This window comes from Vigna unguiculata, chromosome 6 (assembly GCF_004118075.2).
Source record: "Vigna unguiculata cultivar IT97K-499-35 chromosome 6, ASM411807v1, whole genome shotgun sequence".
Lineage (NCBI taxonomy): Eukaryota > Viridiplantae > Streptophyta > Magnoliopsida > Fabales > Fabaceae > Vigna > Vigna unguiculata.
This window is the reverse complement of record NC_040284.1, coordinates 26100799-26119351: the sequence shown is the minus strand read 5'-3', so window position 1 is coordinate 26119351 and position 18553 is coordinate 26100799. Positions and strand designations below refer to the sequence as shown.

Here is an 18553-nt window from a genome sequence, read left to right as displayed (position 1 = left end):
ACACACAACTTCCAAGCATCAAAAGAGCACACACGGTGAGAGCACAGAAAGAAAAAAAAGATAGAGAAGGGAAGCCAGCCAAGGTGAGGAAAGAATCAATGCGAGGCCAAAATCACTGCACGAAGATGGGAGGTAAGCGTGAACGAAGATAGGAGGTAAGCGTCATGATGCTTTAACTTTATTTGAACCTAGTTATATGTTTGTATGTGATCATTGTTGTTGCTGGAATATTCAAAAACGAAACACACATTTTGTCCACCATCAACAACCTCCGACCTTCATCCTGAACCTATTTCCTTAACCATCACCTTCAACCTGCACTCAGAAGATCAAGCATACGCACTTCATCACCACTTTTCATATTCTGTTAAATCCCAAGCAGCACACAAACCCTCACATTTTTTCCAATCACATATATCCAATCGAAACAAAGAAATCAGAAGCGAGGCCGTCGGCAATTTGAAGCTCTGAACGGGAGTGTAGTCGCGTGACGGTGGCACGATGGCAGCGAGTCGCAGGGTCTAGGGCGTTTTTCCTCTGTCGCGGAAGGAGTGGATCAAGGTTTGGAGATGAATGGCTGCGGCGTGGGCGTCTGCGACGGCTGGAGCTGCTGACGGCGACCTGCGGCGACCTCCGGCGAGCTGAACCTTGCGGCCGTGAAGGGGATCGGTGCAGCCCCTGTTTGGAACGCGCTGGGGAAGACGTTGTGGGCGTTGCGGACGTTGGTGCAGGGGCGCGTGAATTAGAGATGGCAAATAAACCCGTCCCCGTGGGTATTGCCCGAACCCGTTCCCGTTTTGACGGGGAATCCCCGCATTGACTGGGTATGGGTATGGAGAATCCCGACTTTTTCAATTGGGTATGGGGATGTACGTATCCCCGCCATAATACCCGTCCCCGCCATATCTCCATCTCCATTTAAATTATTAAAATATTCATAATTAATTAAGTAACTATATATATATATATATATATATATATATATATTTTCTATTTTTTATTTCTTTTAATTATTTGGTTTGTCATGAAATTCATTCGCATATCTAATATATTTTTTATCTTATCATAACTTTTATGTAATTATGTTAAAATGATTTATGTTAATTAAAATTTTTTTATGCCTCACATTTGAATATTTCTATTATTTTTTAATATTTTTATTTATTATATATTTTCCTTTCACATGAGAATGTTTATACTATCAATTTAAGGTAATATAAAAAAAATTATTTACTTATTATTATTAATTTTTGTTTAATTTGAAGAACTCTTTTGTTTCATTAAAATAATTTTCGTTATTTTTCAATTATTGAGTATATATGTTGATATTTGAAAAGTTTTCTTAGTTCTCTAAGGTATTTTTCATCTTATCATACCTTAATTATACATTTGATTTTCTTTGTGCGATTTCTTTCGATAGTCTCTCAAATTATTTCTAAAACACACATTTGTTAATTTTTTAATATTTTTATTTATTGTTTATTTTCATCATGTAGAATAATATTTCGATATATTCTATCTAATTATTTTTTATTTTATAACTCATTATTAATCATACTATAATTTTTTCACTTTAAATTATGTTTGAAGTGATTAAAATTATATATATATATATATATATATATACATATATATATATAATGATATTTGGGAATAATATATGATAATTCACTACAAAAAAAATATGAAATAGTGACCGATTTAGTTAATAACCCATATGAATCACTATTTTCCGTCATTGGTGGTAGTAGTTGATTTATTGACTGAATAAGTGATTAAATTAGTTATTGAATCGGTACTTGATTTAGTGACCAATTTAATTACTAATTTATTTGTAATTTAGTGACAAATTTTTTGGGCACTAATGATATTTCTATTTAATTTTAACCACTTCAAACATAATTTAATAATTTGTTCTCTAAGGTATTTTTCATCTTATCATACCTTAATTATACGTTTAATTTCCTTTGTGTGATCTCATTCGATAGTCTCTCAAATTATTTCTAAAACACACATTTGTTAGTTTTTTTAATATTTTTATTTATTGTTTATTTTCATCATGTAGAATAATATTTCAATATATTCTATCTAATTATTTTTTATTTTATAACTCATTATTAATCATACTGTACTTTTTTTACTTTAAATTATGTTTGAAGTGGTTAAAATTATATATATATATATATATATATATAATGATATTTAGGAATAATATATGATAATTCACTACAAGAAAAACATGAAATATTGACTGATTTAGTCATTAACCCATATCAATCACTATTTTTCATCATTGGTGGTAGTAGTTGATTTATTGTCTGAATGAGTGATTAAATTAGTGACCGATTCAATGATTGAATCGGTACTTGATTTAGTGACCAATTTAATTACTAATTTATTTGTAATTTAGTGACAAATATTTTGGGCACTAATGATATTTCTATTTAATTTTAACCACTTCAAACATAATTTAATAATTTTTTCTCTAAGATATTTTTCATCTTATCATACCTTAATTATACATTTGATTTCCTTTGTGCGATTTCTTTCGATAGTCTCTCAAATTATTTCTAAAACACACATTTGTTAGTTTTTTAATATTTTTATTTATTGTTTATTTTCATCATTTAGAATAATATTTTGATATATTCTATCTAATTTTTTTTATTTTATAACTCATTATTAATCATATTGTAATTTTTTTCACTTTAATTGTATAAATAGCTTTTATTTACTACAATATAAAAATTTAATGTAATTGCTATGAATATTTTTTTGTCGCTATCCAACATATATTGAAGTTTAAAAGATACAAAATCTATGTCAAAATTTTATTATTGTGTTTATTATTTGTTCTTTGTGTCATTTTGATTAAATAATGTATTATAACTTTTATTAGTGTATAAAAAATAGATTCATTAGAATTTAAAAAATTGAACTAAACAAACATTTAAAATATATTTTAATTTAAATATTTGTTTTCCTTTTATATTTTTTTGAAATATTTTTTAATTTTATCAACTAAGTTTCATTAATGTTGTAGTTTGCGAATTTAATAAATGTTTTGGTTCTCATGAAATTTTATTTGGTATTCAAATATAACATGTAGACAATTATAATTTATTTCAAAGTATTTGATATGGAAGAAACAATCATCCTCCTAATATTGACTATTTGATAATATTATGTTTTCTTTATCGTAATTTTTTTCTCTTATAAAAATTAATTAATATTGAAGTTGTTAGAACACGGGTACGGGTATGGGTACGAGATTATACCCGTTACCCGGTGGGGATGGGGATGAGACAAAAGTTTGATACTCGTTGGGTTTGGGTATGGAGATGGGGATGAATTTTTTTTGTGGGGATGGGTATGGGATAGCGAAACCCGTCCCCGCCCCGCCCCGTTGCCATCCCTAGCGTGAATCGAATAGCGATGTCGTCGCCGGCGGGGCTCGCGACGGTGGTCAGCATCGTTGCCGGTGATTCAGGCGGTGCAGGCGTGGTCCCGGAGGTCGGAGTTGCGGTGGTGTCTAGGGGGAGGGGCTGCCGCACAGTGGAGAGGAGAAGCTCTTTTAATTAGGGTGAGTTAGGATGGAAATTGGGGCTGAACACTCTCCGTGCACCCCCCTTTTTTTCAGCTTCACCCCTCCTGGTTTTGGATCTATTAGGATTTACCACATACACCTCTCTTTTACTTCAACCACACTCTCCTTCTTTCTTTTCGTGCACCCCCATTTTTAATTCCTGCACCTCCATTTTGTGTTTCTTTAGCACACCCCTTTAGTTACTGCACGCACCCCATCTGTTACCACATGCACCTCTCACATGTGATACTCCTGCACCCCATGCCCTTTGTCTATTGTTCTTGGGCTTGTTGTTGTATCTGCTTTACACCTCCCACTAATCATTCACACACCCCCATATTTTGTTTCCCACTTTCATCCTTCTTAATTAAATTATTTCTTTTATTTATTTATTTATTTTCATTTTGTTTTTTATTATTATTTATTTATTTTCATTCATTTATTTATTTATTTTATTTATTTATTTATTTTTTTTTTATTTATTCCTAGAAAACCAAACAGTCGAAAATTATTAAAAATTACAAAAAAATAGAAAAAATCCAAAAAAATAAAAATGTTCTCTTTCACTTTAGTGTGTCTGTCCGGTCGTTCGCACCGCGTGACACTTATTTTCCAAAAATACCAAAAATAGTTTTTCTTTCTCTTTTCGTGTCTGTCCGACCGCTCGCGTCGTGTGACACATACTTTCAAGCAATTCAAAAAATACCAAAAAATACAATTTTCAAAATATAAATATATCAATATTCTCAAACAAAAAATGTCTTTTTTAAGAACTACGTGATCCTTGATTCTCGACTGTGAGATACGTAGGAGCAAGGCCAGTCCTTGTCAGGTTCACCTCTAAAAATCAAATTATTTTCTCATTTGTTTCTCATATCTTTTAAAAGAACTACGTAACCCTGATTTCTCACTTTAAATGAAAATACGTAGGACCAAGGTCAATCCTTGTCGGGCCCAAAAAAATTAAAAAATATTTTGTTTCTTTTAGCATTTTCGTCTTATTATTTTTGGGGAAAATTAACATTTTGAAAATCACATCAACTTTGCATTTTTAATTAATGGTACCGCCCTTGGGCGGGCGCTGTAGGGTGCTAACACCTTCCCTACGCGTAACCGACTCCCGGATCCAAAATCTGGTTTTACGCAGACTTGTCTTATTTTTATGGTTTTCCATAGTTTTCCAGAATAACTATGGTGGCGACTCCCAAATCTCTTTTAAACTCGTTTTCTTTTTTTTTCGGTTCGCCTTCCCGTCGCGATTCCGGTTGCGACAGCTGGCGACTCCACTGGGGACGCTAGAGAGTCAAGCCATTTAATTAGATATGCAAACTTGATGTGATTTTTCCTAATGTTTTCTTTCCCCATTTCTTTCATTTGTGTATTCTTGTCTTTATATGTGTTTGTATATGTTTTCTTTTTGGGTTAATTGTGTGTGAATTACTTTGCTTATTTTGATATATATGGAATTGCTCTACTTGCCTGGGAGATTTTCTGGTTGTTTTGCAAGTGGGGGTTTGGGGTATGCATCATTCTCCCTTCACACACACATTATGCATATCATGAGTGGGGCCCTATACCCGGGTCTGTGTAACTTAGAATTAGAGGGGATTGTGTAGCAGTGCCATAGTGGATGAACTTCCCAAGTGGTCATTGTGAGAACCCCAACTAGAGTTTGCTTATTTCCTCGGTACTCTCACTCCTTGTTGTATACCAACTATTGTGGGAAATATCATGAAGTGAGCCATAGCTCTAGTGACTTTGATCCTTAAGTTTAGGGAACCATCCCACTGAGCGCATGTACTTCACCCTAGACCTTAAGCGCCAAACCTCTATTGAGCACAAAGGGAGATTGCTTGTTTTAATCGTCATCTTTTCAAATCTTCATCTCTGTAAAAAAACATCCCAAGCCTTTCATTCTTCTTCTTGCGCGAGTCACCAAGGTTTGGAATCCGCATCACCGAGCCCCGCTACAGCGCCCCCAACCGTGCCGGAGCTGCCATCACTGAGCCCATTCGAAGTCCGACTCGCCGGCGGCAATGCCGCTGGCGATTTCTCTTTCTCCTCTGTTTCTTTGTTTCTGATTTTGTATTTGGGTGTGAATGATTGGGGAAGACGTGAGAGTTTGTGTGCTATTCGGGATTTAACAGGTTGAAGGGGATGGAAGAATGAAGAAGAAAATATTGGTATTGAATATGTGATTAAAGATGAAGGCCGTTGGCTTATTTGTGTGCGAGCTGCGTGTTGGTGGAAGTGAGTATGGTGAAAGGTTGGATTTTTGATGGGGATAGAGAAAACGGTGAGGAGGTGAATCTGTTTAGTGAGGGGTAATGGGTGATTGGTTGTGATGTTTTAGACGATGGATGGTAGAGTCTGTGAATTTTGTGAAGAAGGGTGTGGGTAGGAAAATGAATCTGGTTTGCATTCGGCTTTGGTTGATCACGGTGAAGTGGTGGATGAAACTGGTTTCGGGTTATGCGTGCAGAAGTGAAGGAGAATGGAGGGGTGAAGGTGAAGGAGAATGGAGTGTATTTCAGGTTGGTTTTCTTGTAGTAGGAGACCGTGTACTATGAGACTGTGAAAGAGAAGAGTGAAGTACGGGTTTCCCAGCACTCAATCAAAACAATATTTGAACAAAAGTGCATCACCATTGATCATGAGCCAAATAGATGAAAGAAAGATGCGGGAAACGCACACGCATACATCATATTACGTTCATTTAGTAACAAAACCAACACAGATCATGAAGGCACAAATCATACCTCTTGAAGCTCCTGATGTGTCAATTCCCCGGAGTGTGCTCTTCGTTCTCCTCCCTGTGTATATCTATTTTCTCCAACTTTTTGTTTTTCTCTGGTCCGAAGTGTTGAGAGCCAAGAAAAATTGCGTTCCCCCTTTTCTTTGACGGCTATGAAAGCCCTTTGTATGAAAAATCTAGCCATAGTCATAGTAGCCTGTCATGGCTGCTGCTGCTGCCATTGAGGTGCAGTGATACATCTCCCATCATCTCCTTTCTCGTGCCAAGTCTCCAAAAAAAAGACAGACGACTTTCATTTTTTTTTTCTTTTTTCTTTTATATATTTTTTTTGTTTTTTTTTTCATTTTTCTTATACGTGTATATATATATACATAAAAAACGAAATAAGAAAGAAGAAAGAAAAAAAAAAAGAAAATTCAAATTAAAAAGGCAAAATGAATATAAAAAAGAATTAGATAATAATAATAATAATAATAAATAAAGTAAAGTAAAAAAAATAACAAAATAAAAGTAAAACGCAATAAAAACAAAAACGAAATTAAAATTAAAATTAAAATAAGATAATATATATATATATATATATATATATATAAATATAATATTCTCAATTCCATATTCACGTTTTTTTGTATTTTTTAATTATTTCTTAAGGCAAAAATTTTTATTTCTTATTCGAACGAAATCGAGTGTTGACAAATGTCTCTCTTTATTTAGATTCTACTGATAATATGAAAATCGACTTTTCATAATATAATAGAAAAAGATAAGTAAATATAGAAACACTAACTTCCTTCGGGTTTTAACAAAGAGGGTGAATAAAAACTGACTTAAAGGGATGTGATGACCAATTCCATGAAGAGGGCCAAGATTCGGAAAGTGAAGATGAATTCAACCAGGTCTTATTCAGAAAGGAAGAAAGAAATCACTAACCATTCTATCAAAGAGGGTCGTGATGCCAAATAAACTTTGAAATTTTATCTTTTTGTTCTCAATTTTTTTTTAAATTGTGTTTTTTTTAATTTTATTTTGTTTTTGAAAATTTGAATTTTTGATTGATTTTTTTTTTATTTTGAGATTTTTTTATGTGCTTTCATATTTTGAATTTTTATGTGGATTCGACCACTTCCAAGGACGGGTCTCTATCTAAAAGGATTTGGTGACCATCTAAGTAGAGGGTCCTGTCACAACCAGCATCGCGACGGGAAGGCAAACCGAAAAAATAAAACGGGCTTAAAAGAGATTTGAAGTCGCCACCACAGTTATTTTTGGAAAACTATGGAAAACCATCAAAATAAGACAAGTCTGCGAAAAACTAGATTTTGGATCCGGGAGTCGGTTACGCGTACGGAAGGTGTTAGCACCCTACAGCGCCCGCCCAAGGACGATACCTTTAATTAAAAATGCAAAGTCGATGTGATTTTTAAAATGTTAATTTTCCCCAAAAATAATAAGACAAAAAATGCTAAAAAAAGAAACGTAAATATTTTTTAATTTTTGGGCCCGACAAGGATTGACCTTGGTCCTACGTATTCTCATTCAAAATGAGAAATTAGGGTTACGTAGTTCTTTAAAAGATATTTGGAAAACTATTAAGAAAATGATTTGATTTTTTGGAGGTGAACCTGACAAGGACTGACCTTGCTCCTACGTATCTCACAGTGGAGAATCAAGGATCACGTAGTTCTTAAAAAGCTTTTTTGTTTGAAAATGTTGATGTTTTTTATATTTTGGAATTTTATATTTTTTTTTGTATTTTTGAATTACAAGAAAATATGTGTCACACGACGCGAGCGGTCGGACAGACACTAAAAGAGAAAGAAAACTATTTTTTTGTATTGTTAGATAATAAGTGTCACACGGTGCGAGCGACCGGATAGACACAATGAAGTGAAAGAAAACATTTTTATTTTTATTTTTATTTTTTATTTTTCTATTTTTTGTAATTTTTTATAATTTTCAAATATTTTGTTTTTTTCAAAAATAATAAATAAATAAATGAAAGGATGAAATTATTTAAGAAGGACAAAAGTGAAAAATAAAATATGAGAGTGTATGAGTAATTAATGGAGGTGCACAAAGTAAACACAACAACAAGCTCAGACAATAGACAAAGACATGGGGTGCAGGACTATCACATGTGGGAGTGCACGAAGTAAACAGGTTTGGTGCAAGCATTAAAAGATGGGGTGCAGCGAGTAAAATATAAATCAAGTCCAAAATAGGAGTAGAAAGTGTGTGCAGGGGTGTGAGATTGGTAATTGTGGAGGTGTGCGAGGAAGTAAACAAACTCAACAAAAATAAGACATAAGGGTGCGGGTAATTAAAACGGGGGTGTATGAAGAACAATAAAACAGACCCAATTGAAATAAAAAAGGGGTGCTTGTCGTATGGACGGGGGTGTGCGAAGAAAAAGAAAAGCCAAGACACTTTATTCTCTCAAAGAAAGGAGAAAAGAAAAACGAAACCCTAAACTCTCCTGCAGCCCCTTCTTCTCGACGCCACACAACTCCAGCCCTGGGACGCGCGTCTACTCAACCTCAAACGCCAGCGACGACGGCGGCCACCGCTGACAGAGCTGCCGGCGCTTGGGTCACTGTCTCGACCTCATTTTTTCCTTTTTTCGCGAGCGCTCCTTCGTTCTCGTGTTCTGTGTGCGAGGCTCCGCATCTTGTCCTCCAAACACGAGTCACTCTCTCGCAAGCTTCCCGTGCTTCCGGAGCCACCGGTGATGATGCCAACCGCTGCCGGAAGTGTCGCCGGCCTCCGTTGCGTTCCAAGCCTCTCATTCTTCTTCTCGCACGAGCCACGCTAAGTCTGGAACACCGCGAGCCCCGCTGTCGCGCCCCCAGTCGTGATTGAAGCCGCTGCTGCTCAGCCTGTTCGAAGTTCGACCCGCCGCCGGCGATTTTCTCTCTTCTCTGCTTCTCCGTTTCAATTTGTGCTTGGGTGTGAATGATTGGGAAACAGATTTGTATTTGGGTGTGAATGGAGATTCTCGATTTTTTTATTTTGGTTTTATGCAGATGCGAGAATATGGTGATGGGTTATTTTCGTGTTGTTGGTTTGGTGTTCGTGTTAGGTGTGGCGTTGAATGGGATGCTGCGGGGTTAGAATGGAGAACAGGTTTGAGGTTGAAGTGAAGACGTCAATGAGGGGATGTGCACGTGGATGCTTTCTTGGGTCTCTGTTTCTTGTGCAGGTGAATGATCAAGAAAGAAGTTAACTGATGATGGAAAGGAGCGTGATAGTGATGGAAGAGGCGATGGTGGGTTTTTGGAGATGATTATTAGCAAAGAAGATGAAGGATGAAATGGCTTATTTGGAGGTTCTCGTTGGCCGAAAAGTATGAAAATGGCAGGGATAGATGGATGGGATTCGTAACTGTGGTGGTTCAGTTGGGTAGTGAGCATATCGTTTCTCGCATTCGAACAACAACAGGGCATATAACATATTTGAAAGATGCAACAAATCTCACACACAACCACAGCATGTTATTCAAATTTACTTCTATTCCGGCAATTTTCCTTGTTCAAATTTATTTTGGCGTTCTTTCTGTTGGTCCCTGTTTTGGATTTGCAGCACATTAAAGTTGCGAGCAATTAGTTATTTGCTTTCTATTTATTATGGATTTTTCTTTTTCCCTCTTATCCTCTCCCGTTGTTATTTCCTATGTTAACTGACAATTGCTTATAGGCTTTGGCTCTGTTTTGGAATGTGCATCATGTTTGTTAACTATTTTACAATCATCGTTGGATTATTGTATTAGAGCATTGTTCTTTTATTCTAATTTTTACCTAATCATTACCTTTTCTTTAATCTTCTTCAGGTCTCCCTCTCTTTCTCTACTTTTTCCTAGTCAATAATATGCGCTCTCTCAAGGAATAGTTCTCAATCACAAACCCACGTATTTTTATTAGCTCCATCGTTCATCTCATTAGAAACTTTGCCTTGAAGTTTTTTCTCTCCATGATTTTCAACTTTAAGAAATCTGCAGTCAAAGCAGTTAAACTCTCCTATAAATATAAGGTCCAGAGTCTTCCCTTCTTGTACTTCCAGAGGTACAGTTATGTGAATGTGTATATGAAATGGAAAAAGGATTCATACTTTGACTCAATTGAGCACATCCACGAGTCCATTCAGCTCAAGCCTATCATTGCCCTGAAGGACTGCATTGTCCAGGATCCCAATGGGTGCATTCCTATCTCCGCAGTGACAAAGAGGGGGTTAGAGTTAGGTGTGCCCATGAAGGTTGCAAGATTTCTGAGGCAATATCCATCCATCTTTGAAGAGTTTACTGGTCCCAAATACAATCTTCCTTGGTTCAGGTTGACACCGGAAGCTGCTGAGATTGACAAGGATGAGAAGAGAGTATATGAAGAATGCAGCAGGGAGTTAAAGTCCAGGTTGAGGAAGATGATATTGATGACCAGAGAGAATGTTCTACCTTTGAAGATAATTCAAGGGATGCAGTGGTATTTGGGGTTGCCTAATGATTTTCTGCAGCACCCTGAGCAAAATCTTGATGAATCTTTCAAGTTTGTAGAGATGGAAGATGGATTGAAAGGGTTGACTGTTGACAGTGGAGAAAAGATTTATTCTGTAATGGAGAAAACTGCCATGAAAAGAGGTTTGTACACCGGGGGTCCAATGGAAGCCATTGAATTTCCACTTTACCCATCAAAGGGTTTAAGGTTGAGGACGAAGATCGAGAACTGGCTACATGAATTTCAGAAGGTTCCTTATATTTCACCTTATGATGATTTTTCAAGCTTCGATCGAAATAGTGACATAGTTGAGAAAAGACTTGTAGGAGTTCTTCATGAACTACTTTCCCTTTTTGTTGAGCATTCAGCCGAGAGGAAGAAGTTGTTTTGCCTCAAGAAGTATTTGGGTTTACCACAGAAAGTGCATAAAGCGTTTGAGCGACATCCCCATATGTTTTATCTATCTTTCAGGAACAAAACCTGTACAGTCATTCTAAAGGAAGCTTACAGCAATAACTCGGGTATTGAGAAGCATCCTCTATTGAGGGTAAGGAAGAAGTACATCAAGTTGATGAAGGAATCAGAAGTGATTTTAAGGAACAGGAGGGTGAATAATCGACTTTATAATTGTAACGCAGAATTGGATTTAGATTCAAATAATCTAAATGAAAGGGGACATGATATGACAAGTTGCTCTTTGGAACAATGAGGAAAAATGGAGTAATGTTGGGTGTTGGTTTGTGTGGTGGGTGGTGAAGGAGAAGGAAATTTGGGAAAGAAGAATGAAGGTCTGTAAGAGGTGCTATTCGTGCGAGGAAGAAAGAAGAAAATGAGGAAATTTTATTTATGAAGTTATGCATATAATAAGTCACAATTTAACTTCTGTATATTGTTAAAATATAATATTTACATCATTTAAAGTTTTTGTAATAAAATATTTAACTTCCATATTCTGATTATACCATTTTTACTTTCATGAAAATCCAAAACCAACGTAAAGGATTCCCACTAGTTAATGGAGTGGTGTGAGACGTACATGACTTCGGCATAATTCAGATAACCATAAATATGTGCAATTTCATTATAAGTCGATTGATCTTAAGTAAAGTCGTGTTTGACCACTTTATTACTTACAGATGAATTGTGTAATATTAACACAATTTTACTTTCATGAGTCAGAAATATTAACATCACAATTTTTTAACACTGAAATCGTGTCAAGTGACACGACTTTTTAATCTATGTAGTCTTTGTTTTAAAATTGTTCATTTACATAATTTCGAGATCAAATTGCACCTTATTAGTACATTAAATATATGCTTAAGTTTGCATTTTGATTTTGAGAGAGATTGATCCAGATTTAATTGAGATACGGACTTATAAAATTTTAAGAGTCATATTACAATATGAAATATTAGGAGTCAATAATATAATTATAGTATGAAATATTATGAGTTTTGAAAAATTTTAAAAATTATAAAAATATGAAAGATATATATGAGAGATATAAAAAATATAATAGATATGTTACAAAAGGAAAAACTTGTTATTTTATTTTATTCATATTTTATATATATATATATATAACAAAATATAAAGTCAAATGACTTTACGATATTTTTTTTAAAAATAATATCACAAAATTATTAATCCGAGAAATTTTCCTTTCTAAATGTGAATTTAAACGGGATGAGAACTCCGAACTTAAACGAATATTTATTGTAAAAGCTTGAGATGATAGGTTGCTCCGTTGATACTTAATAAATGAAAACATAAAAATAATTATTTTTTACAGAAAACATATCATAGAATTTAGATAGCATAATATTGCACACAATATGTATCTCACAATTTTTATAAGAAGCATTTGAAATTAAATATCATGCTTGATGTAACACCTTTGGAATGGCGTTTATATAACCAACTTATAAAGGCATATCAGGTCTTCCTATCATTTAACACACACCCACACATAATACCTGGTTACTTGTGTATACTACTAGGATTTGCTTTTGTTTACTATGAAGTTTCCAAACATTGCATGTAGACAGGTTGTAATAGATAACAACTATTGCATATTTAAAAAAATATTAATCATCTTTTCACACTCAAATATAATCATTTGACACCCTTTAACAAGTTTTATACCTCAAGTAACAATAGATAAATAAAAGGGACAGAAAGAAAGATATAAAAAAAGATGAAGGAAGTTAACCAATGCATAAATTATTGCAATACGCATTATGCAGCATCGCCAACATAAAAGAAAATTCGGAGAAGCAAGTATCCCAAGAAAAGAAAATTCAGAAAATACCATCCAACCAAAAGAAATTCTTTGTTGAGTCGTTAATTATTTTCTGGTTGTTTTGGTTACTAGAAAAAAAAAAAAAACCTGTTCTTTTATTTCATTAGTACTGAGAACTCTTGCTTAATTTTAAGCAAATCTCACTTTAATGTCAGCTTCATGTAATGCATGGTTCTAACAAGTGACGTCGTATAAGGCAAAATCCACCACACTCCATGATAATAAGAACCGTTGGATTATCAAGACCCATCGAGTGTAATGAATAGTTGTGATGAAGTTTCGCGGGAAGTTATACAAAATGTTTGTGTGCATTTGAAAGATTAAATCTTTTTCTCCGAAAATACATGAGATCAATATAAACATAACCAAAATCCAGAAATTTCTGTAAATTTGTCGTTCAACTTTGGTACAAGAAGGTGATTCGTACTTCCATTTTCTAAAGGTTAGTGTTTTGATGTTTTTTCTGGTTTTTCAATTGCACCCATGGATCCTCTCCCATTATATATTCTGAGTCCTCCTTGAACATTGATTCAGCGTTGAGAGAAAGGTACAGGAAATGGGTGTGGAGCGCGACATAGACGATTTGCCCAAGAACGATGCGAACCACGCTGCTTTAACCCCTCTGTGGTTCTTGGAAAGAGCAGCTCTGGTGCACCCCACCAGAAGATCCATCGTCCACGGATCACGACACTACACGTGGCTTCAGACTTACCAGCGTTGCCGTCGATTCGCTTCTGCTCTCTCTAACCATTCCATCGGCCTCCCCAACACCGTACCTCTCTTCTACCTCTAATTCTTTTACTCTCTTCATGTTAATGTTGCTGTTCCCTCCCGTTTATAATCGCAACCAAATATCCAAAATAAATAATAATTCAGATACACTGATTAACCTATTTCAGATAGGAACATTTTTGCTTCTTCATTATAAAATTGAGAACACTGGGTAATTAAAACTGCATACACTTTTAAAATGAAGTAAAGGAATGAGAGATAATTCAATGAAATAAAAGATTATAATACTATTCTCAACTCAAAATCTGAACATACCTGTTTCTGACTATTTTTCTTTTATATGCATTTTTATAATAAATGTTGGATATGTTCATTAATATAGTTGGATTAGTCACTTTACCAAGACAAATCACTGATTTTGGAAAGATTTAACACCATTGAATTATGAGTCAACAAGAAAATATGATACCACTTCGAATTCAAAATTTTAAAACTATGTATTTGTTGTCTTCTTTTTCTCTTTATATGTTATTCAATTCTCTAATAAGTTTAACTTATATTTGTTTAATCGTCTTCCTCTCATGTATGAGTTAGGCTTTTATCATAGGTTTAACTATAACAAGGATATGTTAATTTGTCTCTATTTAATGATCACCAACACAAATCATCTCAACACACTTCCTTATTATTAGAAATTTGAGTTTGAAGTTGAATAAGATATAGGGAAAAAAATCACTAACCCAAAGTTTTAAAATTTTAGATTAAAATGATGTCATGATCTTTTATATGGTTGGCCCATGGTTCAACGATGAATCTCCTTATTATACTTCTCTTAGATATTAAGAATCTAAATATAAGTTAAAAATTTAAGAAAGTTGAACAATATATATAATGAAAAAGTATATAAAGAAAAGAGACTCATAGAAACACACAATTTTAAGGATTTTTGTTGAAGACGGTGCTATGATCTCTTCAATGGTTGACTCATGGTTCATCAGAGAGTTGAATCTTTTTAGTACATCTCTTCCTATAAATAGTCCAACCGTAATATCAAAACCAATCATTTGTCTTGGTAACTAAGGAGACAAACATGTCTGATTCTGGTAAACCTCAACAGTTGGGTCTGTGTTGAGATAATGTATTTTAGTGATCAAAAGGATAGTCTGAAAGTTTAAGAAAGTTCAATAATATATAAAGAAGTATAAAGATTTTTGGGTTGGAGAGGGTGTCATGATCCCGATACATGTTTTATTAGTGTGAATGTCTCTTCCCTAAAAGGTAGTCCTAACAACATGATGGTCGTGTTGGTGCTGCTAATAGTTTGTTTGTAGTCCGTATATGAATTTTATGTTATTGTCATTTGTTGCATTAAAGTGTGTTGAGTTGTAATGTAATGGTGGCATCAGGTAGCTGTTATTGCACCCAACATTCCAGCCTTCTATGAAGCTCATTTTGGAATTCCAATGGCAGGAGCTGTGCTGAACGCAGTTAACATTCGTCTCAACGCTCCAGCAATAGCTTTTCTCCTCGCTCATTCATCGACAGCAGCAGTGATCGTGGACCAAGAGTTCTTTTCCGTGGCAGAAGAATCCTTGAAAATCTGGTCTGAGAACAGCAAAACCTTTAAACCTCCTATTTTAATTGTCATTGGTGACGAAAACTGCCACCCCAAGGTTCTGAAAAACTGTGTATCCAGAGGAGCCGTTGAGTACGAGACATTTCTTGAAGGTGGTGACCCTGAGTTCAAGTGGAAGCCTCCTCAGGATGAGTGGCAAAGCATTGCTCTTGGTTACACTTCTGGTACCACTGCTAGTCCTAAGGGTGTGGTGTTACACCACCGAGGGGCGTATCTCATGTCTCTCAGTGCAGCTCTTAACTGGGGAATGAGTGAAGGTGCTGTGTATCTGTGGACACTTCCCATGTTTCATTGCAATGGCTGGTGCTATCCCTGGACACTTGCTGCTCTTTGTGGAACTAACATTTGTATGAGACAGGTAAATTTATGTGAGTGATTTTGTTCTTCATGGTTGGGTTAAACTTTAACATTTGGTTTTGCATTAACAAAGGTAACAGCTAAGGCAGTATATGCAGCCATTGCCAAGTACAAAGTGACTCATTTTTGTGCAGCACCAGTGGTTCTTAACTCAATAGTGAATGCCTCGTCTGAAGAAGTGATCCTTCCTCTGCCCCATGTTGTAGAGGTGTGTTGGGTTTATATATTTATGGTTATAGACATTTGAGATATTGTGATTCCATATAGTTATATTATATTAGTCTTACACATATAAGGTATTTGATACCACTTTTACCCCAAGACTTTAAGGTAATGATGTTATGGGTCTTTATTCTTATACAGTGTTTAACTTTGTTTATTCTATCTAACGTGGGACTTTGACTCACACTTGAACTATTTTCGTCAAGGTGAACACAGCTGGTGCTGCTCCTCCTCCGTCTATGATTGCTGAAATGTCTGAAAAAGGATTTCGTGTGACTCACACGTACGGTCTCTCAGAAACCTACGGCCCCTCCACCATATGTGCTCGGAAGCCAGAGTGGGAATCACTTCCTATTGAAAAACAAGCCCGGCTCAGCGCAAGGCAAGGGGTGCGGTACATTGCCTTGGAAGGCCTAGAAGTTATGAACCCAAAAACCATGGAACCTGTTCCCGCTGATGGTGGCACTGTGGGTGAGATCATGATGAGGGGCAATGCTGTGATGAAAGGGTATCTGAAGAACCCCAGAGCCAATAAGGAGGCGTTTGCAAATGGGTGGTTTCATTCTGGCGATCTGGCTGTGAAGCATAAAGATGGATACATAGAAATCAAAGACAGGTCAAAGGACATCATCTTCTCGGGTGGTGAAAACATTAGCAGTGTCGAAATAGAGCATGTTCTGTTCTCTCATCCTGCCATACTGGAGGCAGCAGTGGTGGCAAGGCCAGATGAGAAGTGGGGTGAGTCACCTTGTGCGTTTGTGACACTGAAGGGAGACGTGGATGGTGGCAATGAGCAGCGTTTGGTTGAAGACATAGTTAAGTTCTGTAGGTCACACATGCCTGCTTATTGGGTTCCAAAATCAGTTGTGTTTGGACCATTGCCGAAGACAGCTACTGGGAAGACACAGAAGCCGTTGCTCAGAGCAAAGGCTAAGGAGATGGGGCCTTTAAGGAAGAGCAAGTTGTAACCATGTCACATCATGCTTTGGTTGTTGCTCTGTAACATGTTGTGCCTAGGATTATTTTTGCTGTTTCTTAACTACAATAAAACTTCGGAGAATGGGAGTTTACAGAATTAGAAGTGAAGAGTTTTTGTATGTGGTAGTTGTATGATTATACAATTTTACTGTGGCTTTCAATAATTTTTTTCGATTTATTTGATTAAGATTTTTGGTGTTGAAATGAAAAATAGAAGATATACACTTGTTGTTACTGTCACTCACTAACTACTAAGAGAGGAAGAACATGTTGATTTTCCAGTTGAAAAACACTCTAACGTGGGTTACCAATAGCTAGTTATTGCTTTTAGGTTTGGAAGCATTATAATTAGTGCTAGCTAAAAAACAAATGTGTGCGTGAGAGTCTCTACAGACATTTGAGTGAATCGATTGAAACTTATCACTAGTTATTGAGGATAAACTATTCTAAGCAAATCAAATGAATTTCAATGATAAATTTCAAAACGGATTTTTTTGCTAAACCGGTTGAGCCCATTTTGGTTTGGCCCATTTCAAATATAACGTGTGCAGACAAAAACCCACTTTATAATAATATACACAAAACTTTATTTTAATTTAATCCCTCAACTTTCCAACATAAATGTCCATTGTTTTAGTGAGTTTTCAAATATACTACTTGTTCCTTATATTTTAATAACAATTACAAGATGGCTGCGTTCCATCACTTAAAGAAGGTTGAAGCACATGCACAATTAAATGCAACTACACAAAGCATAATACACTCTGTATATATTAGGAATGCAATTAAGAAATACAAAATAAGTCATATGTTCTGTGAATTTTTAATATCAGTTTACAAAATAATAATTTGTTCTATTGATCATTAAATAATACAACAACAAATAGAAGTAAGAAAAAAAAAAACATGTAGATGAGACAAGGAAACCTAATGTGGAAGCAAAAGGAATTAAGTGGGGTTAGATTATTAAACAGTTGTTGTCATTAATGAGAGCATGATAAATTTAGATATTTGCTTTAAAAAGATGTATTGTCTTTTCGATTGAGATGACCCAATTGATAATAATTGATTATGTGAAGTTCATTATCCAATACCACAGGCTACTAATATCAAATTAAAATAGCTTAGAAGCTAGTTGCTAACGTGCTTCCTCGGTCTAATTGACTATTAATCTTCCACATTGAATTTGTCTTGCAAGGTCTAAATGGTTTGAGTTGTGTGTGTTAGAATAGAAAAAAGACAAAAGGCAAGAAGAGTATATGTGGGTTTTTGTTGAACTTGAAAAGCACTTAAAGGGTTGTGACATAGGATCTCTAAATGAGTCCCAAAATAAGGGCCAATGGATTGAACAACCTTGCTATGGCACATGGAAAACTGCCACGTGACCCATCACCCATCACCCAAACCCTTAATCCTGTTTTTCAGTTAAATATTTTAATTGTATGAAACTTTAAATTAAGATTTTTTCACATGGAAGGGATCTTATTTTGCAACTCCC

The 18553-nt window shown here is 35.3% G+C and overlaps 2 protein-coding genes across 2 annotated transcripts; both read left to right on the top strand.

The window, feature by feature from the left end:
* The first annotated feature begins 8580 nt into the window (after positions 1–8580).
* On the top strand, positions 8581–11807 carry LOC114187853 (protein WHAT'S THIS FACTOR 9, mitochondrial). The gene has a single exon (XM_028076239.1). The coding sequence runs from the start codon at positions 10308–10310 to the stop codon at positions 11532–11534; it is 1227 nt and encodes a 408-aa protein (XP_027932040.1). The 5' UTR covers positions 8581–10307; the 3' UTR covers positions 11535–11807.
* Positions 11808–13686: 1879 nt separating this feature from the next.
* Positions 13687–17070, top strand: LOC114186597 (acetate/butyrate--CoA ligase AAE7, peroxisomal-like). The gene is made up of 4 exons (XM_028074550.1): positions 13687–13902; positions 15269–15856; positions 15929–16063; positions 16284–17070. Exons 1-4 carry the CDS (start codon positions 13687–13689, stop codon positions 17043–17045), a joined length of 1701 nt encoding a protein of 566 aa, XP_027930351.1. The 3' UTR covers positions 17046–17070.
* Positions 17071–18553: the final 1483 nt, after the last annotated feature.

Coding starts and splice junctions, on each gene's coding strand:
- LOC114187853 (XM_028076239.1), top strand. CDS start 10,308: ATGATTTTCAACTTTAAGAAATCTGCAGTCAAAGCAGTTAAACTCTCC.
- LOC114186597 (XM_028074550.1), top strand. CDS start 13,687: ATGGGTGTGGAGCGCGACATAGACGATTTGCCCAAGAACGATGCGAAC. Junction 13,903..15,268: donor CCATCGGCCTCCCCAACACC/GTACCTCTCTTC, acceptor TGGTGGCATCAG/GTAGCTGTTATTGCACCCAA. Junction 15,857..15,928: donor CTAACATTTGTATGAGACAG/GTAAATTTATGT, acceptor GCATTAACAAAG/GTAACAGCTAAGGCAGTATA.